The following is a 23,527-nucleotide window of genomic DNA, read 5'->3' as shown; positions in this document are numbered from 1 at the left end:
TAAAACTCATCCTAGACCTGCCGCCAGATGCAAGATCCCCTCTCCCCTCGCAAGCACCTCAACTGACTTGCCAGGCGAAGGACTGCATGTCTTGCGTTGGCACACCTACTTCACCAACACATGATTATATCACCTATATTGGATATCGATAGCCACCATGCATCTTTACGCTGCACTATCAGTTGCTCTCGCTAGTATTGATACATGGGCTTGTGCAGCACCGACGGCTTCGCAGGATCTAGACCCCTTTGCCAACACCACCAAAAGGGACCACGCTTTGACAACTGACAGCAAAGAAAGGTCTCGTAAGTCAACATGCAAAGCTTCAATTGACTCAGACGAATAATGACACAATTGACAGCGTCTGGAAACGCAGGCGCATTGTCACTCACCTCCAATGGCCGAGGACTCGCACCCGTATACCGCTGTAAACACTTTGATCACCTGGGTACCGCCTATCTGACTCTCATGAATGGAACACCTTACACTTGGCAGCGTAACTATTCACACTCCTATCAAATGGTTGGTTAGAAACAAGAGTGTCCCTTGTTAGTGAAGGCAGGTGAGGCAGTGCAGTTCCTCATCCAGCCTAGTCAAGGCCTGTTTGAAAAATCAACCGACAGCGCCGGGGAGCTTGTCTTTCATCTTGAGGGAACATTGAAGCCCATGGCATTCGAGCTGAAATACCGCCATAACAAGCAAAAGTACCAATGGGAGGCGCAAATTATCTTCCGTGGGGATCTCATGTCTTCGCAAGCGGGAAAAGGCGCCACCACGATGATTGGCAACTCGCACACATGGTTTGTGCCGCCTTCTCTACCTGGAGCGTACGGCGGAACGGCCTTTCTCTTGGCTGGCACCGAAGCAAATGGTTTCATTTCGACGACCGACGTGGACAAAGCTGATGGAGACGCTGGCTAGATGCACAACATGCTTCCGCAAATTGGACAAAAGTCGTTACGCGAGATCATTGTCCCGCGTTCACACCACGCTGCCCTCAATGTTGAGAATAGCACCAGGCTCGGGGTTTTGGGGATCGAGAAGTATGCAGTTACCCAGACTCGCTCACTGGCAGAGCAGCTGCGCCGTGATGGCGTTCGTGTTCTGGACACTCGCGTAGCAAAGATCTATCCACGACCGCAGGGCATCAGTTCTTGGTCTGACACGTTGTTCAGCGAGTTTCACGGAATCAATTCTGGTGCTGGCTTGCAAGGTATGGCAGGACATACCCTGCCTCATATCATTGATGCCATCAACCAATTCAACGAAGAATACCCCGGGGAGCTGATCATCTGGGAGTTTCACCAAGACACCTTCGTGCACGTTGGGAGAGTCGGTAGCTCACAAGATGCGGCAACCACGCGCAATCTGGATGACGAGGAAAGGATGGAAGTATTCAATATGCTCAAGCGAAATCTCAAGCACCGCGTGGACTTGCCCGCAATTGCTGAGGGCGTGGAGGACTATACGCAAATCCCCCTCGAGCGCTTCATTGGAGACCGGAAGTCAGCAGTTCTGGTCGTCTTCGCAGATAACTGGATGCACGCCATGATTGACAAGGGCGAAACGTTCGCTCAAGAGGGCATGACAACCAGAAGCAAGTTCCCCTACATAGGGCAATGGACAGACACCGAACAGATAGCCAAAATGACGAGGAACCAGCTTGCTCAACTAAAGAGACTGCGCCTCCAGCCAAAAGACAAGCTTCTTGACCTGCAGTGGATTCTCTCCATGGGGCCATCTACGTTCCTGCGGATGTCCGGCAAAGATCTGATTACAATGGCACGCCAGAGCATGGTTGAATTCAGAAAATGGGTTTGGATGTATATGACGACGGGGAGGTATCCGAACTGGGTGACCCTGGACGGGCTGGAGAACGGTGAGATGAGGACCTGGGCAATGGCAGCCAACCTGTGCTTCGTGGCACGAAAGTGTGGTGACTGGGCACTGTCGCCGAGATCTGACATGAAAGGGGGGAGCTGAGGATGTGAACTTATTATGCGAGAGATCCGACAGAACACTACTTGCTGTACCCTAGTTCATTGAATGGCAACATGACTGGATTTCTCTGAACGCGATGAACTCTATTCATCTGAGTGCTCTGATTTGCAGTGAAGAGACGCAAAAGACAGATTCCACGGTCAGGGAGCTCGATTTGGACTGTGCTTCATTTGGTGACCGTTGCCACTGCTTGATGTTCCAGCCCAACGTGCTCGATGGACGACTGGCCATGGATTGAATGTCAAGTGCAACTGCGGGGGCCTGCGTGTCTAACGCAGTAGGGGTTTTGCCGTGACTGAGTAGGTAAGGCGAGTTCTTCCAAATCACCCAGAACTAGAAGGAGCGCCGAAGGTTACTCGGCTGATACAGGCAGAACAGACTTGCCTTATTCGCTGGCACAAGCCAATTTCATTTTGCGTCAAGAGTGCGTGCTTCTGCAACACATTAGACCGATACCAATTGGGTACCCAGCTGGCATTATGCGGCAGATGGGGCTCGAAGAAGCAATCATATACGTTCTTAGCACACACAGATGTCAATATCATGACTTCTCTACTCTGCTAGTCCTTCCCCCGGCTGCACATGCTTCTTGCCTGCCCTCACAGGGAGGCAAGCACCACACGTCCATGAAGCAGGTAGGTACCTACCTTACACTCATGCTTCGAAAGGAGAAGGAACCTCTTGCCTAAAAGAGATCGTCAACAATGTACCCCTTTAAAGGTCTATAAGCTCGCAAACGTACCGCCTTTTTTTCTCTTCTTCCCACCATCTTCTTCACAACATCAACAGAATCAGTTCTTTTTGGCTGTCTCAAACCCATAACAATCTTTCCACACACCAAACCATTAATTGCGTCAACTTCCATCATCATGGGGAAAGGACACCACACGACCCGTGCACCTTCCAGGAAACATGCCGCCACACGTGTGATCGCGCATGCCGAGACACAGACTGCGATCTTCACGCACCACTACAATCACGACAATAATATCTTTCCTCGACGTTCCATCGAAAAACGTTCAAATATCACACAGCTCCTGCTGCAAGATCTCGGGGATGTTTGCCAAGATGTCAACAGGTTCTACGATGGAGATTCCGACGAGGATCATAACTCGGAATTCGGCGGGCGATCATTTGTCAAGGCTAGCGATGATACCCCCAAGCTGACTGGCGAGAGTCTTGCAAAGTACTTTGGCCACGAATGGGACAAAGAAGACGAGGCGAAGGACAAGGAAGTATGGGACAAGATTGCTACTGATATCTACAACTGGGCCTGCACTGACCCCGAGGACGACATTTCGGATCAGGGCACTGACGATCTCGATGCACCCGGAGCCAAATCCACGGGCACATCTCAGCCGCACTACAACATCACCGATTCACTCAACTTGACGCATACCAGCGGATTCGGGGAGAAACCTTCTACAACTGAGACAGCTGTCATCGCGACGAAGTCTCCCCTCGGAAAGAGCACCGACAATGTTGCCACCATGGGCATGGGCAACGTTCCGCTTGCATTGGCAGCCTTTCTTTTACTGGTGGCATTTGGCATGTGAGGCATCTATGCGCCTGCCAGTTCTCGGGGAGAAGTTGTAGAACATTATTAGCTGTAGACAAGGAAGCCCACCACAGGGGACACACAACAAGGAGGAATACAAACACCATGGATAGTCTCGATCCCACACACCTGTCAATCGATCGCGTACCATCCAATCGTGCGAGCTGTACAGTAGTGATGTCGCGGCGCAAGCGGATGACCTTGTACTCGAGTTGCACCATGCTATTTGCTTACAACCACGCCAGGTCTGATCAGGGGTTTCACATCTAGTCCAAGCACAAAAGCAGGAGGACCTTGGAAGGATTTATTGTTCATGCTATGGCAATCCTGCTTATTCAGGCATGTGCTTGAAGGGCTTCTCCAGGTTCTCCTTGCAGAAAGGCAGCTTGCCGACAGTCCAGATCTCGGTATCCTAGATTGGTCAATTTTCTGCAGTACGGAACATTGGGGACTCTAGGTGAACATACGGGCTTGAGGTTCTTCTTGAGCTCCGAGTCAAAGGTGCCAGCCTTCAGGGCGATGATCTCGGGGGCGGCATCGGGATCGTGCGCAATGGGCGAGCCGCACTCGGAGCAGAAGAGGCGGTGGACGTCCTTGCCGGAGGAACCCTTGGAGGAATACTTCTTGACAGGGCCGTTGACAGTGAGCTTGTCCTTGGGGACGACGGCGACGAGGGCTGGGGATGATGTGAGTCTTGCCGAATGCCAATGTAAGCCGAATCAAGGGGGAGGCTTACAGTAGGTCGAGCCGGACTGGCGCTGGCAGTCGTCGCAGTGGTCGTAGCCGGTGATGAGAGGGGCTTCGACGTCGACCGAGTAGGTGACGGCCTTGCAGAGACAGTGTCCGGTGAGAGGCATGATGGCTAGTATGGTATGTGCGAGTAGGCGTAGGATGTAAGATTGTAATGTCGAGACCGAAGAGCTCTCTCGAGGGGACCTGGCGGGGTAATAAATAAACGTGTCTCGGAGCTATGAGCTATGGTGGACCATGACGATATGTCATAGGACTCTGGTACAGGGACCGCGGAGAATTGGCACAGTCGTCTTCCAGTCATCTCCAGGTTCTGCACCATCTACCGCCCATGATACTCTGCCTGCACCCAAAAGACGGCAAATTATGCCTAGTTACATCCAATTGCAATGGCATCAGTCTTCCACTCCGTTGGAATAGCCCGCCAGAGTCTGTGAAGAGCTGTCTTGCACGGTGTGGAAATGACCAGAGGACGGGTGTCGAATGTCGTCTCGCAGCTCTCGCTCGTGTCGGCGCCAGTGGGTAAGCTGCCAAGAACGGGAATGATTGGGTGATATAGATCCCGTGTTCTAGCATTTCCTGCCTGCCGGGGGAATCATATCATGTCGAGCTCTTGGGCTGCATCGTCACTGGCGTGGCATCGCGTACCTAGAAGATGAATTCCAAATCACGTCCCAGCGCAAACAATGCCAAATGCTTCAAAAAATCGTCACGGGTTCTCTCTTGCCGACCCACTGATCCAGTTGTTTCGGATTGGCGCATCATGTACGCAGTAGGTATTTGGAATCGATGTCGCAGCTCCAGCCTGGCTGCCGCTGACCCCGCCAAGGGGTCCTGGAATCTGACTCCGAGTATGCCGGTCCGTCCTTCCAACGTCAAAGAGGCAACAAACCATGGGCGAGTTGGAATATATCGTTTTGCCGAGTGATCCGCTCTTCAATTCGTGTATTTTTTAACAGATACGGTGCAGACCTTGGCGATGGTCCACGCTATCGTGAGTCTGAATGCAAGTCGTATCACGCTCAGTGCGCGTATGGAACCGTGGAAGAGGCGCTCGGCAAGAAACAGCTGAAGTACAGCCGACCGGTACCTCCGTTTGAGCTCGTTATCCCTTTGGCCAAGGATGAAAGCATCCATCGCAGACATTCGAAATTGTCGAATGTCAACACCCGTTGGTAGAGTAGATTCTTTCCTAGTCGACGGGTTTTCCCTCTTGATCGCAGGTGGTCGCTTACGCAGCATTCGGATAAGGCTGAACGCGACATAATCCACGAGACTCTGCGTCTGTAGTGGTCGACTTGGCCTTTTCAGAAACAATTGACCAAGAACCTCGGGTTTGTCTGTCCAGATGGTTTGATGCTCCCGCAGCTCGCAAAACATAGCCTCCATGTCATGAGCATAACCGATGAATCTCCTATAGAACTCCGGGGTGAGTACTTTGAACTGGACGTGAATAACTCCGTTGGACTTTGTTGCGATGGCTGTGGTGGGAGGATTCTGCTGTCGCCGCTGGACGCCGCTCCCAATGTAGTTGACCACGACAGGTAAATTGCTTGCTTCCCCGGATGCGAGGAGATACTTTTCAAATGCAGACTCGATATCTCGGTCTAGGAAATCGGCGGGGCGCTGGTCATGTATTTCGGGTTGCTTGTTGCTACGCTCACGACTAGCATACTGGCTGAGATAAAGCTGGATGCCTTCGAACCAGCTTGTAACCGTTGCCGTGATGATGGTCGACAGAACGGAATAGGTGAACGTGAGCTTCTCGAACACACCAAGGTGCCCAACCCTGAGCGGTTCACCTGTAGCTTGTAGGCCTAGAATAGACTCTCTTGGCCCATTCGAAGTGTGGTCGGGCATGTCGATGGCAATGCTTAGTTTCTGCCGCTTGCGTTGCATTGAGGTGAGTGGATCAGTCGTTCGGATCGTCCTTGTCCCAGCCTCTAAGCCAAGTCCAGAGATCGAGGGGTCTCTCAGGAAGGTGGTCTCAAAAGAGAACACACGTGGGCCGGACACATCGAGCACCGGATTCGTAGACTGGGTAGCTCGAGAGACTGGTATCGGGAAACCAATGGAGAATTCGCGCTCACCACTGGGGCTGTGTACCTCGAACACCATCACAGAGAGCACGCTATCCATGGAATAGAGATACCAAAGCGAGACGCGCGGTGGGAGGCAAACCCCAAACGCATTGAGCCCCGTGACCAAGTAGGCATGAGAGAAGTACTCGGGTTCGATTTCCTGACGCTGTTAGATCGGGTACTTCGATTCAGGACTGATATTACCTGTGACCTGAGGAAAACTTTCAGTTTCAGATCCAAGCTTGCCGACCCATCGTCGTTTGCGAGGTGGTCTTTTGGGTTCACCGTCGCCCAATAATGGAAATTGAGGTCAACGCATCGGGGGCGCGTATGCACATGACCGCTGGTGCATTTCTGAGCCGGCGAGCGGAGCGAAACCAGCTTTCCCACCAAATTTAACCTGTCGGCTGTATAGCTCTTAGTCGAAATCGTTACTTTGCACGGTATCAGCTCCTCGTTGCCGGTCGATGCTTGGCTCAAGGCGTGACCGAGAAGGGAACCGCTGGCCAGCGCCATTGCCACTACCGGCACCAAGGACAGGACAAGGTGATTGCTGATGACATCGTGGAGTCGAACAGCCAGATATAGGTCTTGTAGATTCAGCCATGAAAGGAACAGGACAATGAAGATGAGGTTCAGCCGCGTGTGGAAGAAGTGGGCGTATCCAAGAAGAGCAGAGATTGCCCAGAGGACGTGGCCATGGTCACGGAAGGCCGTTTCAGTGTAGTCCCATGCATTCAGAGCGCAGACAAGAGGAGAATCATCGTGAATGCTATCCATTCGTAGGAGAAGCTCTGATTTCAACGAGAAGAGGGGACGGTCGGTGTTCTGGAGGGTCGTCCGAGGAATGACTGGCCATCAAGGTGCAGCCTGTTTTAGGGGAGTGACAACACTGCAACGAGCATTCATCGAGATGGTCGCACTGAGTGCGCTACAGTCTACAGACAAGACAAGACAAGTATTTTACAAAACTCTAATTATAGAAGGCCCCGTTCAATGAGCGTAATGAAGCACATATTTATATACATGAACTAATGCCCTTTGCTGCAGCTGAGATGCTGGAGACTTGGGTCGCGACTCGCAGCCTTCCCTCGTCCCACGTCTGGCAAATTAGAAGCCTCAAAATGGTTGTGCATATAAGTCCAAACAGGCCTTAACAGATCTGGCAGGGATAGCCGGCCACTGCCAATTGTGTAATTTTGTCACCCTCGACCCCTCTACTAGCACATTCCATCATCCCCCCCGCCGATTGAGTCAGTGCTGCTTGGGTCCGGCCTTTGCTCATCGACCGCATTTCTTTCGAGGCTACGGATACAAAATCCACCACAACCCTTCAACGTCATAACGCACGCGAGCCACGATTACTTGACATCTTCTCGCCTACACCACGAATCCCAGAAGGATATCGCATCATCGCATCATCGCCTTACAAAAACGTCACAATGTCTGATTGGGATCAAGTCACCAAGATCGGCAGCAAGGTCCGTGGACCGGGCCAGTCTGAGCGCGAGACCGTCATCCGTGGCAAAGCCGCCCTCAACGCCGCCCAGCGCAGCGGAGGCATTGTCGGCACCGAGAAGAAGTACGGCACTGCCAACACTGTATGTTTTCCTACCTCCCTCTGATTAGTATTCATTCCTTGTTGCTGACACGCCTTGAAGGCCGGCACTGGCGAGGGTCAGCGTCTCACAAAGGTCGACCGCTCCGACGACATCATCAAGCCCAACACCGTTGGCAAGGTGGTCGGTGACGCCATCTCGCAGGCACGACAGAAGATGGAGCCCAAGATGACCCAGAAGGATCTTGCAACAAAGTGCAACACCACTCAGACAGTCGTCGCCGACTTTGAGCGGGGGTCGGCCACGCCCGACCAGAAGGTGCTGGCGTCCATGGAGCGCGTGCTCAACGTCAAGCTGCGGGGCGCCGACATTGGTCAGCCCAAGTTCCCCAACAAGGCGAAGAAATAAAATGTTCCCAGTTTTGGGATTCGGAGCATAGCGTAGGCGGATGATTGTTGGGATGGACTATGATTTGATGATGTATATGGATAGATCAAAAGCCTCGAATACAAATCAAGCAACCCACTGGTTTTCTTCATTGATGTACGGCGATTGTACTGGGACTACGGCAAAACGTCTCGAGGACGGTTGAGAATGCGATATCAACCTAACCATAGTGGCCAACGTTACAGATCACACACACCCTTGCAAAATGCGGCTGGAGGCTGGTCAACCCATCATTGATTGTCTTACGAACACGTTCATCCAAGCAATATCTAAACCTGGTACTTGTCGCATGGCGGCAGGATTTAGAAGTGCAGGCGCGAGAACGCTACACTGGTTGGCTGTCGTTATCGGCGCCGCAGCCGGACGATAAGGCGCCTGCAGAAAAAATCCCCGCCCATACCGAAATCCCATTCAGCGTCTCTCTAGCACCGACTTTTGACACCAAACACACCACTTTTACGCAATCAAATCATCGTCGTCCTAGAACAGCAATGGCTCAAGGCGCTGTCAAGCCCCGTGTCAAGGGCAACGCCGCAAAGGTCGTGCACTCGAAGCGTCAAGCCTCCAAGGTCTCGAAACCCAAGAAGACAACAAAGCAGAATGCCGATCGTGTAAATCGCAAGTTCACCTCGGGCATGGTGGCCCAGACAGAGGCCGTTTTGGGCGAGCGCGCCGGGCACTTGGAACTGATCGGACAGGGCAAGAAGGGCAAGACCAAGGGCTTGGGCAAGGGTGGCTCCAAGAAGTTTGGTTAAGCGAGTCTGACAAATCTGTCGCAAGGCGGCCCTCCCAGCGGGAAGTGCAATTCTATTTGACTTGGACCAATTCAAAGTCACGACCCTCGGCGACAGCCGCCAGTATTTGCTCGACGATGCGGCCGTCTCTCTCAACATCCACCTTCCATGTAGATACCGCGATCCGCACAGCCTTTTCGCCCTTCCATTTGGTCCCACTCACATACATCTGCCTCGTGGCGTTGATCTTCTCCACCAAATTTTCGTTCGATTTGTTGTCCCTCGCCCGGAACAGGACGATGATGAACGTTTCCTTCTCAATGTCCCAGTCACCGCCAGGGAGAAGGTCGTATTGTTCAGAAGCACGGATCCAACCTGCGATCCGACGAGCGAGGAGGACCATCCTGGAGATCATGGCGGCGAAACCATTCTGGCCTTGCGAGAGAAGTGTCGCATATACCGGCAAGGCGCGGAAACGGCGACTGTTCTCGAGTCCATTGTTGAGGGGGGAAGAGATTTTGGAAGCAGAGCCCCCGGCGAGGTATGCTGCGTTGGGATTGGCGAACACGGAAGGCAATGTTGACTGGGAGCGGGTGAAGAACATGCCGCAGTCATACGGCTGTCTGGTCAGCAGTGGTCGACGAGAACAGTGCCTGCGGCACACTCACAACATTGAGAATCTTGTGCCCGTCCACAGTAATACTGTCCGCCAGCTCGATGCCCTCCGCCTGGCGCTTGAAGTCCTCAAAGCCGGCAATCTCGTCGAGACAGCGGGCGAAGATACCAAATGCTACATTCGTCAGCGTCCGTTTTCGTTTCTCCTTCGTCCAAAAGAAGTGACCTACCGCCGTCCACGTGTATCCAAGCGCCGTATTTATCGGCCAATGCTCTGAGTCTCTTCATGCCAGCTAGTCCGTCCACAGCGAAACGGCCAGTGTTGACTTCTCCTGCGCTGATGCCAATGATAGTAGCGTTCCCCTCTTTCTGTAGATGCGCTTCCACAGCGTCAACATCCAGCTTCCATGGCTCGTCAGCGCTCACACCCAGCTCCTTCACTGACTGTCTCCCGAGTCCAACGACACTCGCTGCCTTGGAGAGGGAACTATGCCCCCCGCTGGTGAGGACCTGTATGTTTCTGATGCCGGCAGCCATACACGCTCCCAGGAGCCCATCTTCGCCGACATTCCCACCCCTTTTCTCGATGATTGCTTCGCGCCCACAAGCGAGGCCAAGGACATTGCTGCCCGTCGCCCCCGTCGTGAACGTTCTGCCCTCGAAGCCGTCGCCTAGTCTCAGCAGTTCGCCTAGCATATGCAGCGCTCTGTCCTCAACCTCCGTGGCAATGCTCTGGTGTGGTAGATGGACCTGGACATTCTGGTCGATACGTGTGACGAGTGTGTCGGCCCAGGCGGCGATCGGGAGGGAGGACCCAGTCACGAAGCCATAGTACCGCGGGCTCAGGGCCTGTCCTGTAATAGCGGGGACAATGTCCGATGTGATGTGCCTGATCACGTCTTGCTCTGACCTGGTGTTGGTGATGGACGGGACGAGTGACAATGACCCCGTTGCCAGTAGCTCGGGTGTGGGGAGGGTTGGGTATGTGGTTGATTGTGCGTGCAGCTTCTCGAGCGAGGCAAGGTTTTCTTCCTCCGCCTTGGGGTTGAAGATATTGTCCATAGCGAGTTGTGAAGCTGCGACTTGCTGCGGTGAGAGTGAAAGCTGAGTTGGTATCTCGCTCCTTAGTTCTTATACCCTGCGAAGTCCCACTTCCCTGGTATGAAGTGGTTTGCTGACAAAGCGAGGCAGGAGTTGGCGCGAGCACTACGTCCAAGCACGCGGAACATGGCATCGTGACTGGAGTCAGGAACGGCCGTCAGCATTATATGGAGAATTGCGGATAGTATCCGAGCTAACATTGCTGATGTATTGCCAGATGCTGGCGGATATGTTGGACTGCCTGCCTTCCTCCCCTATTCCCTGGTGCTTTGCTGGTCTTGGAGCGCGACGCACATCGCTTGACAAATCCGTCAACCGCCGGTGCACACATGGTGGACGGTGAACGAAGCCGTCCGTGATGCACCGCAGTCGCTGCTCAAAAGCCTCTCACAACTTGGCGCTCTCGCCCACCTGGCCAATCTTCAGTTTCGCGCCATACTTCTTCAAGACGCTCTCGTTGTGGTACTTCCAGAAGGATTTGGTTGCGTTCTTTCCAGCGAAGCGCTTGAGGATCTTGGCGCCTCCAGGGTGCTCCTCGAGGAATTCTGCAAGTCAAAGGTTAATATCTGTTCGTCTCGCCAGCTGCCAGGGTCAGAGCCTCCCTGAGGAGCCCTTGAGGCCATGAGAAAGCACAACCTGGGAAGGATGAGAGCGCAGGGCATGCTTACTTGAGACGTCGTAGACATCGTTCTCAACAATGAGCCAGTAGCCATTGGACTCGTCCTTGTGCTGCGCCACGTCGGCGGTTGTGTACGTCTTGGACATGATTCAAAGCGGTAGTTTTATCTTGAAGCAAATTGTATGGTGTTGCGCTTGGAGATGTTCGTTAATCCTTCGCTACAAGTCTTGTTGAGTACGGTTGCGAGCGCGAGCGTGATAAAGGTCTTAAGTTTACCTCGGCACCTTGGGGAATCTGGGGCCGGGCACCGCTAAACACTTGACGGGACAGGGGTCTCCGTCTGCTGGAGGCGCCTGTGGATCCAACGTCATGCCCCGCGTCAGCCAGTAAAGACAGCGCAATTCGTCACCAACCGAGGCCTCGTGATCCTACGGTATGCTCAGCCTCCAGTCGCCGGGGACTGCAATGTACCTGGACGTGTCAAAAGCTACACGAAGTTCACAAGTGATGGCCTGAATGTCGCATCGAGGGGTCTGCGTGCAAATATTCTATATAGACCAGGTAATGATCCGCGGGGGAGGGACGGCAGAGGCCCAGCACAGGTGCCTGTCTCTACGTTCATCCCTCTACCATGCCACGCCCATGAATCTCCTATGTGAGAGCGCGTCTCTAAACTGGCGTGCTATTGCGCCTTGGCCACCATGACAGTCGCTGGCCTGCCACTTCTCCATGGCCTCGGGCAGCCACTGGGTCAGCTTCTCGATGCGGGAGCCGTCCTGTACTCGTCAGCGTACCACAATGATAAACCACAGACACACAATACTCACAGAAGGATGCGTACTCAGCATCTCCGGCACCTCATATCCTCGGCTTTGCGACTGGACGACTTTCATCCGCTCCCAGAATCCAATCGAGTGGCGGGGATCGTAGCAGGCCTCGGCCATCATCATTAGCCCGATGTAGTCCGCCTCTGTCTCTTGCTTCCTGTTCATGGGCAGGTCGTATATGAGACTTTGCACATACCGCCCACCAGTAAGTGTCCAGAGTCCGGCCAGAGTCAGACCTGGTAGGAGCCCCAAGAGGAGGAACAGACTTCCACTGGTGAGGTTGGCAATGATTGCTGCCGACAATCGCTCCGCTGAATGAGTGGCGACATTGTGGGCAATCTCGTGCCCTAGGACGGTCGCGAGGGAATCGATGTTGCCGCAGAGGTTGATGATGCCACTGAAGACAAAGACATGGCCGTCTGGTGTGACAAAGGCGTTCGCTGCGCCTGCAGACCCCCCCTTGTGTTAGAAGTCTGCTTGTATCTCCCGGCGATGCATGGACTTACCATCATCGAGTATGACGTGGACTTTCCAGTCTTTGTCCGCTTGGCCGCTGACAGGGACGAGCCTCTGCATCACACCCATGACCCGTGCATATCGCCAGTCATATTTGGGAGCAAACCGGACACCTTCTCTCCGGAGCTCTTGTTCGTACGCGTCGCCCGATACGCCAAAGATCGTCAACCAGTCCTCGCTGAGGAAGTTGAATCGCCTCCTCCCGGTGACGGGGACCTTTTGCGAGTTGGCAAAGTAGAAGACGACCGCGGCCGCGACGCAGAGGAGGATGAATGTTCGATGCTGCTTCGTTGTGCCAATCGTTTCGAGTGTCTTTGCGCGTCTGTTTGAGAGGAGCGGTCGCGCTTCGGCGAGGCGGCGGCGATACTCTTCCTCGGGGATTTGTCTGTAGTGCCGGCAGGTCGACGGTGGTGATTTCGGAGAGTGCGCAATCGGACGTTTGGGTGCAACAGTGGATCGCAGCAGAGGCAAGTTGGATATCGACCGTGGGTAAGCACCGTGGTGCATTAATCGAGGGCGAAACATGTTAATACATGTGCGCAAGAGTGAGCGTATGTTACGCGACCATTGAATTGACGTCGATGATCATGGCCCAGGGCAGTGCGCTGTGCGCCCAAAGGTCTCGTGGGGTCCATGTCGGTCGGCATGTCGGTGCCCAGGACCCCCGGTTCCAGCAGCACATCACCACCGGGTAGGCATTACCAGCATACCAGCCACGTCGATTTAGATAACACGTCTACTACTATAAGTATCTTATCGTTGATGCAGCTGCAAGTGCGCACCATGCCGCCAACATCGGGACCATCAGCATCGCTTACGACTTGGAATACTTTCCAGATAAGCAAGTATGTGCAGGTCTCGGTACTTGGAACGAATGGACGACTCCGTACAAGCCCATCTACCTACTCGACAGGTAGCGATGTCTTAGACTAAGTTATGTAGTACACTTGCTACGATCATATCTTCTCCACCGTATCGCCATTAATCTCTGTTTATCAGTAACTAGACTAGATGAATAAAAAGCACCCCAGCTCCCGCCGCCGCCTACTCGTCTCTATTTGCTCGCGTCTTGATACTGTCACCCCTGGTGGTTGCTTCCAAAGCACACACGAGTCACGACTGTCACCATGGGTAATGCCACCACCTCCTCAGATCCCTCGCTGCCGCCTCTGGAGAAACCAAATGTCCCAACTCCGCCCGCTGAGGAGAATGCGCGTGTTCAGTCGACTATCAAAACCTTGAACTTGATCCCTCACATTGAAGGCGGATACTTCCAGCTCAGTGATTCGTCCCCAAGGTCTATCCCATCTCCCTACGCGGCCACGCCGCTCAGCGAGGACTCTCTCAAGTACGCTGGTGCCAAGCCGGCAGGGGATACGCGTCTCATGAACACGTCCATCTTCTACTACCTCACGCCCAACTCGCCTAAGGGCAGCTTCCACCGGAACAGATCAAGGATCATCCATACCCTGCACAGAGGTCGCGGACGGTACGTGGTGATACACGAGGACAAGTCCATCGAGACCTTTGTCGTGGGGAACGACATTGAAAAGGGCGAGAGGTTGCAGTGGGTTGTGGAAGGGGGGAGTTGGAAAGCAAGTTTTCTGCTTGATGATGGCGCTGACGAGGGGAACTTTGGACTTTTGATTACGGAGACTGTTGTTCCGGGGTTTGACTACTCTGATCACGAGTTTATGAGCCAGGAGTTGTTTGAAGAGACTGTGGATAATGAAGAGGACAAGAAGCAGCTGCGCTGGCTCATCAAGCAGGACTATAGCTCTTCTACCTAGTCGTGAACCTCTTGATTGTCATGATTCACCAACCTCGCCCGGAAACGGTTTCCTCCCCCAAACTACATGCACCGCCGTATACGCGTGTATTTTACTGTTGGCGATATCCTTCCTCACATCCACGAGATACACCTCGATTGCATCCTCCTTTACGCCGAATGCTCGGTGAAAGTTGGCAAACGTGAACCCGCTGAGACCACTCTGCACGTTGAGCTGCCACCCCCTGCCCAACTCCTTGAGCCTTTCATCCTTGGGCCATGCGCCACACGGTATCTTGAATATTTTCTCGTGAATGTCCACAAAGCCCACCGAAGCGTATATGTCCTTGATGCCGCTCACAAAGACCATGGGCCGATCGATGATGCGCGAGGAGAGGGCCAGGTCCTCGCCCCAGCGGTAGAGGGCATGGCCCGGCTTCAGCGAGCCGTCGTCACACGAGAAGGAGGCGTCGCCCTCTTGGCTTTCCATCCACCCGCCGGGATTCAGATTCTCAAAGGCCTGTCGTAGAACCTGTCGTTCGTAACTCGACCAGGAGCCTCCTGTCAATCTTGTGTGGATGAAATCAAATTGGTGCGAGTACTCCCATTCCTCCGAGCTGTCCTCGACGTAGAATTCCACATTGGGCGGCACCTCTACGGGTTGAATGGGCGAGAGATCAGTGGCCACGACGTTGGCTTGGGGAAACAGGTCGCCCATCTGGACGGCCCAATCCCCGGTGCCAGTGGCCACGTCGAGGATGTGCCGAGGTTTGTCGAGCGGCGCGAAGAAGAGATTCCCGTTGAAAGATGCGTCTACAATGTCATACTGGAGCTGGAGTCGTTCGCACTCCGGGAGGTCATTCGGGAACGGGTAAGCTACATGGGTCTCATCAGCCTCGTTCCTGGGAACAGCAGTCGGTCAGTTGAGTCGAAAGGCACATACAGCCTGCGCGATACGCATGATACGTGCGACCAAATTGTTTCGGGTAGGTCTGGACACTCTCCGATAAGGAAGCTGAGGTATCATCGTATCTGGGGTGTATGTCGATTAGTTCTGGGTCGTGGTCGGCGACTGCACTCCGTTGTGGCTCTCGACTAATAACTTACATCCCCGAGAGTACAGGCTACGTACTTGCATCAGCCACAGCTCAATTGCTTTCTCATTCCAGCAGACAATAGTACTCACATCAGCCTCGATGGAATTGCTGATTGTCGACCCGGTGGAGGGATACCGGAATGTGAATTGACGGTCTCCATTCCCTTCCCCAGAATGTGCCTCGTCGCTGTTGGCCGCCATGCGGGCACACGCAGCTGTCTTGGTGACACTGTGTTGGGAAAGGCTAGTCTAGTTAGTAATGTGACAAGATCGGCCCGGCGGCTTGGGTTGGGGAGGGGACGCCGGCTTCACAGCCCTTGCTGTATGTCTGGTCTTTGAGATGTTGGTCGCCAGTGGAGTGGCAACAACCCAAATCAAGCAACGAGTATGAGGGATCAAGTGATGGGGGAATAAGGTTGCTCTATGCCCGCCTGCCCCAGCAAGAAAGAGTGGCAAAGACAGAATTTGGGGAAAGGGAAACTGAAGACGACAAAGACTTGACACGAGTGAGGGCGGAACGCAACCAGAAAGACGGTTCTGTCAAAAGGACCCAAGCACCAGGTCCCACGTCCCAGCATGCCGCCCCAGCGTCCCACGACCCCAGTACGGCTTGCATTGCATTACCTACAGGCTCCGAACGTAATTACTACGTACCACAAAAGCAAAATGTCCCTCGAAAACGCTAGACTAATCAGCGAGAATTCAGCGCATCATCAGGAGCCCAGAGCCGCGGTGCGATTCGCAACTCGCAGCCAGCAAGGGTCACGATCTGGCGGGGCCCAGTTGTTGGGCACAGCTCAGCTGCACAGCCAAGAGTCAGTCAGCGACTCCGCGCGAGACGGTTTCCCGATTATTCGGATAAGGAGCAGCAGGGGTCAAGCTTTGTGCAACGAACGGGCCGGAAGACTCGCCCGGCTAGCTCAAAGGGGAGATTCATTGGCTCGTGCTGCATGTGGGATTGGGTCGATGCGATGGATGGATGCGATTTGATGCAGGCGAGGCGACCAAGGTCAGGCAGGGCTTCTTGGCCTTGGGATGTTTGTTTGCCCCGTGATGAGTGTGACTGTCCATGCCTCGACCATTCTAAATTTCACTTCTTCCGCCATGGCCAGACGGACATAGTCGGGTCCGACAACCCCTTCCTGACTCCTGAGCGCTGGTTCTGCTCCGCGCTCCACTTTGCTGCTTGCAAGTCGCTCGCCCTGCATGGTATTGTCCCATAAAGGGTACATGGACCGACACGACTAACAAGTGGAACAAAGTTGCAGCGCGCGATGGCATAATAAAGGAGCGCAGAGCCGGTCATTGAGGGCACAGATGCTGCATTGCAACCCTCTCGGCAGCTCCTGGTTCGTTGGGGAGCTTTCCTGATGTCAATCTTGGGGTTGCGCCAGACGCCAGATGCCAGCCAGCACGGCCTCGTCGACTTCATTCCGCACCTCTAGACTCCTGGCGGTCCCAGGACCCAGACCCGCGGAGCGTCTCGCGATCTGTGGGAGATACATCACGCCTGCATCTGCAGGTCTCATCACATCCAGTGAATAAGCAAGCACGGGCACGTCATGGACATCTTGGTGATCCCGTACGCTCATCTCGAAGGTCTCTCAATATGCCCAGTCTGTCTATAGATCACTTGCTCTCCATTCATCATTTCCAGCTGGCTCGCCAGCTGCTCTGTTCTCGCATGGGTATATATATAAATTCGTGCTCGCCAAGATCAACATGTACAACGCAAATAAGGGGGAATAGATCGAATAGAAGTGGCCACGTACGGCGCTGCTGGATGCCGCTGGCGCAAAAAGCGGAAGGGAGAGATGTCAAATGTCGTGGGCCCGTCATAAAATGATTTCGTCACCCTCCTCTTGCTGCACCGCCTACGCGTGCTCCCGCCTCCTCCTCCTCCTCCTCCTCCTCCTCATGTCAGTACTCGCTGCCCTGCCAGGGACTCATCATGCCGCTGTTGGTCGCGCTCTCGTCATTGGCCATGTATGTCTGGTCGATGCGCAATATCCAGTCCATCTTGTCCTTCTCACTCCGCGCCGCAAACAGCCAGGTGTTGTCGGTGCCGTAAATAGCAAAGACAGCAGCCTGCATGCGTTCGCTGAGCCGTGTGATCCCCTGCTGCGATTGACCGCCACCATTGGCTGACCCGTTGCTGGCGCCCGTCCAGATGGTGTTGATCACACGGCCCGAAGCGGTGCGCCGGTGCCCCGGGGTGAAGGTTGGCCCGCTACCATTCTGTCCCGGTGGTGCGTCGTAGTCGTCTGGACCATGCAGCAGACCCAAGATACCGGGCTGGCTGTCCACACGTGAGTTCCTCAGGCTTACAAGTCCCACCTCATCACCATCGGTCGCCGAGTGGATGTGCAGATATGGTCGTCGCAGTTCCACAAACCTCTTTTGCCATCGTGTAGAGTCCTCATTGGGCACCAAAAGATAGCCACCCTTGAGCACCTTGGGATTCTTGGCGACCCGGACAATGGTTGTGACCAGGCTGGGCGCAAGTGCCGCTTCTGCTCCCACATCAGTGGGTGGGGCCGTGTTGGCTGGACTCAGTATGTTAGACAATGGGTCCGGGTACTTGACCCATAGCTTGAGACATCTCTCGAGTAGCTCAGTGTGGCGCTCAGAGTACTCTGACTTGGAGGCAAGGCCCTCGCCCGTCGTGGCAGCTTCAGTTTCACCCTCTGCCATCTTTGTCCCGTCGGCCGCCGACCCGTCCCCGTCTGCAGCCTCTGCGTCGCCATTGACGGACGGCTCTGGGGACGCCTCGGGCGTGTCGTTGAGCAGATCATCATCATTTGGTATAATAGGTTTCAGCTCGGGGGACGGAGCGACGTCGGGCTCTGAGGGGTTCGCTTTGCTGCCATCTGCCGAGACCCCCAGCTTGTTGAGCATGTTCTGGATGGTACCGATCTCCGCAACCCGCCGTCTCTTTTTGTGCGATCTGATAAAGTCGCTGACCAAAGACACGCCGCGGGGCGTCCAGCTCTGCAGGTTCTCCTCGCCCTTGACGTAATCATGCTGGCTGTTCATGCGCCAAAGGTCGCCCACCCGCTTGATAGGTGCGGGTCGCATCGTCAAAGTAAAAATACCCGTAGACGTCTTGACGAAGCGCACGTTCTGAAACATGGACGAGAATATGGATGCTTGTCGGATGAACGATCGAGGCATCACCTGAACATAGATCTTCTGGGAGAACTTCATGGGCTCCGACAGCTTCTCCGAGCTGATTTCCCACGACACTGTGAGTTGTACGTGGTACTTTTCAGCTGTGACCTTGTCTAGGAGCAACGAGCCGTGCAACGACGAGTCCCACTGCGCATTAACAGTGATGCTGCGCGTTCCGTTGGCGTTCTCGCGGTAGACAGGGCTTGATGCCATCTTGAGTGTAATGTCGGGCTCGGGAGCAGACATGTTGGGAGTTTTGCCCGCAGAGTCGATCAGCTGGATACGACCAATCCTCACAGAGGTGATGTCGCCCCATGGTAGAGCGTCGCCGGAACTGTGCGAAATGTCGATGCTGACACGGCGCTGAAGACCTTGGTGGAGCTGGAAAGTGCCTGTGTCAAGTTCACTGGCCTGTGCAACCTCGACCGGAGCATACTCGCCAGCCTCGTCCAGCTCCTTGATCTGGATTCTCGACAGCAGGTCATGCTTCTCCTGGGTGAAAAACTGCGACTCGTTGATACGCTGGCCATTTCCATTGCTCCGGGGAGCTTCGTCCCGCATATCGTCCCAGCTTAGCAACTTGTCCAAGTGCATGGCGGATACGTTTGCAAAGATGGCTACGCGCAAGGTTACATCTTGCGGTGCGAACAGAGGCACGCTCATGCTATGAACGCTCTCGAAGCGGATGGGGCCTTCATCAAAGTTGCTGATCATCTGCGTTGTTGTGATCCCGTCCTCCTCCGACACGCCGGGGATGAAGAGCTGCGCGTGGATTTCCGTCCCTTCACGCTCGGCAAAACCAACCAATTCGTGCATGACCACGTTGAACTTGAGGGTGTTTGACGGGGCTCTGGCGTGTGATGGTTCGAGAGACAGCTTGACTATGCCCAAAACATCGGAAGTGTAAGGGGACAGCACGTCGAGCGAGAAATCTTGCACCCGACTCTCAAAGACCGCGCGCAGGGGCACGTCGGCCTCACCAACGAGTGTGTAAGAAGGCATGCAAGATTCTTGGAAAGGGTTGTCGAGGCTCAAGTGCTGCGCATAGTCCGGCTGGTCAAGGTATTGGTGCATCTGCCGCATCTGTCGCACCCGGTCGTGGAGCTTTTGCAGACTCCAAAGATGCACCACGTTGCTCCTGTAGTCAACAACGCGGATGCCGATGCACGGCTTTTGCGCTTCCTCAAGCCCTACGTCGTCGCCCTCAAAGGTCAATCCGTTCAGCATCATGTCGTATGATGAGCAGACAGCGTGACCCACGTCAACCACTGTGAACTGGAAGACGACATTCTCCTCGAGCGCGTTGCTCATGATCTGGGCTTCTTTCAAGATGGCAGCATTCTGAAGCACCGACTCGGCCATTTTGACGTAGTGGCGGCTACGCCAGTGCTTCAGGACGCTCTTCGCTCTGTTTTGCTCCTCATCGGATAATTTGGGATTGGCCTTGGGTCGCTTCAGGGGGTCCATCTTCTCCAGCTTCTCCTCATACTTCTTCTTTTGCAACACTAGTTGTTTTTGCATGTCGTCTTTTAGATCTTGCAGTGCTGTCTCCATGCGAACCTTTTCCTTCTTGATCTCCTCAACCTCGACATTGGCTGCCTCGGCGTTCTTCAGCTGCTCGGTGAATTCCTCCTTCTGTTTCTCGAGCTGTACTTGAAGCTCCTCGCGGACCTCCTTGAGCTTGTCGTCATACTCTCCCTGCTTAGGTGTCGAAGGCATGGTCAAAGCTGTGTCAAGGGAGAAGTTGTCAATCGTCCCAGTGGACATGTACTTGTCCCGCGTCGGATACGACGATTCGGAATCATCGCCATCTTCGCGAGCATTGACGCGCTCAGCGCGAACCTTTTGCACATCCTCAAAGAGGGCGTTGAGCTCCTCGTCCGTGAGCCCCTTGAGATTTTGATCTGTTCCCAAGATGGCACCGGCCGCTTCCCTTCTCGCCAAGGACCAATCCGAATCACGCCCATTGCGGCCAAAAGGCGCCGGCGAGTCTGGTCTCGAGTCAAGAAAGTCGGACGCTTTACTAGACATGCGCTCATGGCCCGGACGCGGACTCGGTGATCCTCTATCGATAGCCTGTAGCTGGCTTGCTGTGATGGAGTGCCGTAGCAAGCTCGTACCAGCCCCTGTCCCTGTCTCTGCTCTCTCTGCTTTGGCCTCCATCGGATGGTTGAATCGAAAGATGTGGAAGTCACCGAGGATGACACGGTATCCGGAGTGTAGCTGCGTCGGCCCATCGATCCGCTTGCCATTCACCATGACAGATGCGCCCTCCGAAGGCAGAAGCGTGACAGTGCCGTCCGATGCATTGTCAAATTTGCAGTGGTCGTGCAAGATCCTTGTGCCGTTGAGTCGAACATTTGCTTGGTGCTCACCGTTGGTGTCAACATTGCCAACCGTTGTGATGCCTGGTTTGAGATTGTAGACAAGACATTCCGCCAATAAAGGGTCGTCAGACAAGTTGACCAAATGAGGCATCTTTTTGGGAGTGGACAACCCAATGAATCCTTTCTCGATGCTGATGCCGAGCTCTTCCAGTGCAGACTCCCGCTCTTTGTGGATCTCCTCTGTCTTTTGCAGCTTCTGCTCCCATGTCTGATTCAAGTCGGTGAGCAGCTTCTCGCTCTGGCTCAGTTGCTCAGCAATATCTGCCTTTGACACCTTCGTAACAGTCCCATCCGGCCCGGTGATGCTGACCAGCTGCTTCTCGAGTGGTGTATTCTCATCATAGATCTCATCGGGGTTCGGGGCGGCCCCTCCAACGCCACCAGGTACGCCTCCGCCCAGTTTACTTCGTAACAACATCAGCTCCTCCTTAAGTTCTCTGATCATTCGGGCATTCGCATCCTCGTTGATCACGGCATGGTTCTTGATGCGTTTGGCGGAATCGGCATATCGTAGCGTACTGAGCGTCTCGTCGTAATTAATGTCTGCTGGACTGATGGCGGCAATCATGGCCGTCATACTGTTTCCACCAAGCGAGTCCTTGAGAAGCCATGTGAGAATACTGTCACGGTAAGGAACTTGGTTGGCGCCCTTTTTCTTCTTGGCGCCGGTCGACATGTCCGCCAGAGCTGCAATGACACGACCGAGCGTAGAAAGCGACCTGTTGATCTCCGCACCCTCCTTGAGGCGCGCGCCAGTCGCACCCGTCGAGTTAGCTCGCTCGGAGCCGGCCAAATCAACGAGACTGATCTTGGCCACCTTTTCGGCCTCCATTTTCGTCTCAGTGTCCATCTTCTTTTGCGTGAGCATCAGGGTGAACACAGCGTGACTTCGACTCGATGTTTCGTTCATGTTGGTAGCAGCGACGGTTCTGGCCTTGTTGCCCTCGTCCATCAAGTGTTCGATCTCCTGGAAGCCACTGACGACAAGCTTGGCGAGGTCTTCAACATAGGGACCCGTGGAAGGATGCTCACGCACGCGCAGGTTGCCTTTGTTCGCGGGGTTAAGCAAATCGCGTACTCTCTCATTGTAAATCTCGAGGTACGAGACTTCAACCGTGCATTTCGTAGCTCCATCAGCCTGCATCTGGTTGATTCGTTCGAACATTTGCTGACAGATCATGGGTATAATGCCGATTTCCTTGCCATATCCCATCATGGAGTACGATTTTCCGGAGCCTGTCTGCCCGTAGGCGAAGATGCAGTTGTTGTAGCCGTCAAAGGCATTGTCGAGAAGCGGAGAGCCTAGGTCATCAAATAGGTTGCTTTGGCCGGCGTAGTTCGAGTCGTTCTTGTCGAAGGACCAATACGACCTGTCAAAGGCGAATGTCTTCGCGCCGGTCTCGCCCTGCTTCTTTGCCTGGTGCCCGTCTGGTACTGTGAGCACGGTCTGCGCATTTTTCATTTCCACAATCCGTTTGGCCCCTCTATCGATTTCTGTGCTGGTCAGCGTAGGTTCCCCTTGCCTTGATAGCTCAGCCTACCTCGCCCATTAAAGGGCCGCACTCTCACCACCACCTTGATGTTGCCTCCACCGCCTGGCGGCATCTTGCCTAATGTGTCGCGGGGACCTGAACTGGTCCCCTAGCGGCCCGGCGGCGGTGGTTGTAGATTGCGCAAGAAGGGCGGGTGCCGGGCCCCCTGGTTAGATAGGAGTGGGCAATGTCGGATGTAAGAAATGCTCAAACATGCAATCTTCGAAAGGAATCCCGATGGCCTCTCTGTCGCATTTTCCGTATTTGTCGTGTACAAGGGTGCAAGCTGGTCCGGGGTGCTGGTATCGCTTTCGGTTTCATTAACGATGTCGACTTGGTTGAGGCCAAGTTAGTCGGTGAGGGACGCGCCAGAGCCAAACGGCACGGCAGGCGTAGAGAGAATTCGCTGAGGGAGATGCAGTGGTCCAGCCGTCGGCTCGTAAGGGATGATCCGTGAGGGGAGCTGCTTCACCAGCGGCACTTCCGAGTCAAAGCTCGAAGATTAATATGCGCGGTTCGCGACAGCTGCAGTCGTCCACGGGGCTGCAGGCACCCCTAGTGACTGATTGGGCGGCCATGCCACTGACATCTTCCATGTGGCTGAAAAGTACCGGGGCTTAACCGAGGCTAGCTTGCTTCCCGTTAACCTTAACGGTCTCCCAGTAGTACGGATACCACCGTCATCTGTCATCAGGAGACACCGGAGCAGAGTTCTAAAACCTCAGCGACCAAAAGTGACCTCATGATAGTTCGTTGATTTGTTGG

General features: G+C 54.3%; 12 protein-coding genes across 12 annotated transcripts; 5 read left to right on the top strand and 7 right to left on the bottom strand.

Annotated features, from left to right (window-relative positions):
* Window positions 1–930: 930 nt before the first annotated feature.
* Window positions 931–1,983, top strand: J7T54_005571 (uncharacterized protein; the record flags this gene model as incomplete). The annotated part of the gene is made up of 1 exon (XM_051504004.1): window positions 931–1,983. The coding sequence occupies one exon, from the start codon at window positions 931–933 to the stop codon at window positions 1,981–1,983; it is 1,053 nt and encodes a 350-aa protein (XP_051364398.1).
* Window positions 1,984–2,870: 887 nt separating this feature from the next.
* J7T54_005570 (uncharacterized protein) lies at window positions 2,871–3,557 on the top strand (the record flags this gene model as incomplete). Its single annotated transcript, XM_051504003.1, has 1 exon — window positions 2,871–3,557. One exon carries the CDS (start codon window positions 2,871–2,873, stop codon window positions 3,555–3,557), a length of 687 nt encoding a protein of 228 aa, XP_051364397.1.
* A 333-nt stretch (window positions 3,558–3,890) lies between these two features.
* Window positions 3,891–4,416, bottom strand: J7T54_005569 (DUF636 domain protein; the record flags this gene model as incomplete). The annotated part of the gene is made up of 3 exons (XM_051504002.1): window positions 3,891–3,971; window positions 4,027–4,235; window positions 4,296–4,416. 3 exons carry the CDS (start codon window positions 4,414–4,416, stop codon window positions 3,891–3,893), a joined length of 411 nt encoding a protein of 136 aa, XP_051364396.1.
* Window positions 4,417–5,245: 829 nt separating this feature from the next.
* On the bottom strand, window positions 5,246–6,208 carry J7T54_005568 (uncharacterized protein; the record flags this gene model as incomplete). The annotated part of the gene is made up of 1 exon (XM_051504001.1): window positions 5,246–6,208. One exon carries the CDS (start codon window positions 6,206–6,208, stop codon window positions 5,246–5,248), a length of 963 nt encoding a protein of 320 aa, XP_051364395.1.
* Window positions 6,209–7,832: 1,624 nt separating this feature from the next.
* On the top strand, window positions 7,833–8,357 carry J7T54_005567 (Multiprotein-bridging factor 1; the record flags this gene model as incomplete). The annotated part of the gene is made up of 2 exons (XM_051504000.1): window positions 7,833–7,991; window positions 8,052–8,357. 2 exons carry the CDS (start codon window positions 7,833–7,835, stop codon window positions 8,355–8,357), a joined length of 465 nt encoding a protein of 154 aa, XP_051364394.1.
* A 530-nt stretch (window positions 8,358–8,887) lies between these two features.
* J7T54_005566 (uncharacterized protein) lies at window positions 8,888–9,151 on the top strand (the record flags this gene model as incomplete). Its single annotated transcript, XM_051503999.1, has 1 exon — window positions 8,888–9,151. The coding sequence occupies one exon, from the start codon at window positions 8,888–8,890 to the stop codon at window positions 9,149–9,151; it is 264 nt and encodes an 87-aa protein (XP_051364393.1).
* A 52-nt stretch (window positions 9,152–9,203) lies between these two features.
* J7T54_005565 (L-2) lies at window positions 9,204–10,807 on the bottom strand (the record flags this gene model as incomplete). The annotated part of the gene is made up of 3 exons (XM_051503998.1): window positions 9,204–9,749; window positions 9,799–9,920; window positions 9,976–10,807. 3 exons carry the CDS (start codon window positions 10,805–10,807, stop codon window positions 9,204–9,206), a joined length of 1,500 nt encoding a protein of 499 aa, XP_051364392.1.
* Window positions 10,808–11,233: 426 nt separating this feature from the next.
* On the bottom strand, window positions 11,234–11,611 carry J7T54_005564 (putative cytochrome b5-like protein; the record flags this gene model as incomplete). The annotated part of the gene is made up of 2 exons (XM_051503996.1): window positions 11,234–11,391; window positions 11,515–11,611. The coding sequence occupies 2 exons, from the start codon at window positions 11,609–11,611 to the stop codon at window positions 11,234–11,236; spliced, it is 255 nt and encodes an 84-aa protein (XP_051364391.1).
* A 282-nt stretch (window positions 11,612–11,893) lies between these two features.
* J7T54_005563 (putative Zn-dependent protease) lies at window positions 11,894–13,315 on the bottom strand (the record flags this gene model as incomplete). Its single annotated transcript, XM_051503995.1, has 4 exons — window positions 11,894–11,936; window positions 12,096–12,241; window positions 12,293–12,738; window positions 12,799–13,315. 4 exons carry the CDS (start codon window positions 13,313–13,315, stop codon window positions 11,894–11,896), a joined length of 1,152 nt encoding a protein of 383 aa, XP_051364390.1.
* A 620-nt stretch (window positions 13,316–13,935) lies between these two features.
* Window positions 13,936–14,598, top strand: J7T54_005562 (uncharacterized protein; the record flags this gene model as incomplete). The annotated part of the gene is made up of 1 exon (XM_051503994.1): window positions 13,936–14,598. The coding sequence occupies one exon, from the start codon at window positions 13,936–13,938 to the stop codon at window positions 14,596–14,598; it is 663 nt and encodes a 220-aa protein (XP_051364389.1).
* Window positions 14,599–14,616: 18 nt separating this feature from the next.
* Window positions 14,617–16,624, bottom strand: J7T54_005561 (uncharacterized protein; the record flags this gene model as incomplete). Its single annotated transcript, XM_051503993.1, has 5 exons — window positions 14,617–15,478; window positions 15,684–15,700; window positions 15,763–15,901; window positions 16,439–16,473; window positions 16,568–16,624. 5 exons carry the CDS (start codon window positions 16,622–16,624, stop codon window positions 14,617–14,619), a joined length of 1,110 nt encoding a protein of 369 aa, XP_051364388.1.
* A 968-nt stretch (window positions 16,625–17,592) lies between these two features.
* On the bottom strand, window positions 17,593–22,835 carry J7T54_005560 (Kinesin-like protein-like protein; the record flags this gene model as incomplete). Its single annotated transcript, XM_051503992.1, has 2 exons — window positions 17,593–22,658; window positions 22,772–22,835. The coding sequence occupies 2 exons, from the start codon at window positions 22,833–22,835 to the stop codon at window positions 17,593–17,595; spliced, it is 5,130 nt and encodes a 1,709-aa protein (XP_051364387.1).
* Window positions 22,836–23,527: the final 692 nt, after the last annotated feature.

The sequence above is a fragment of the Emericellopsis cladophorae genome (assembly GCF_022114955.1).
Source record: "Emericellopsis cladophorae strain MUM 19.33 chromosome Unknown NODE_7_length_695568_cov_118_814649, whole genome shotgun sequence".
Classification (NCBI taxonomy): domain Eukaryota; kingdom Fungi; phylum Ascomycota; class Sordariomycetes; order Hypocreales; family Bionectriaceae; genus Emericellopsis; species Emericellopsis cladophorae.
Note: the sequence above shows the minus strand (reverse complement) of the source record. Positions and strands in the feature narration are given on the sequence as shown.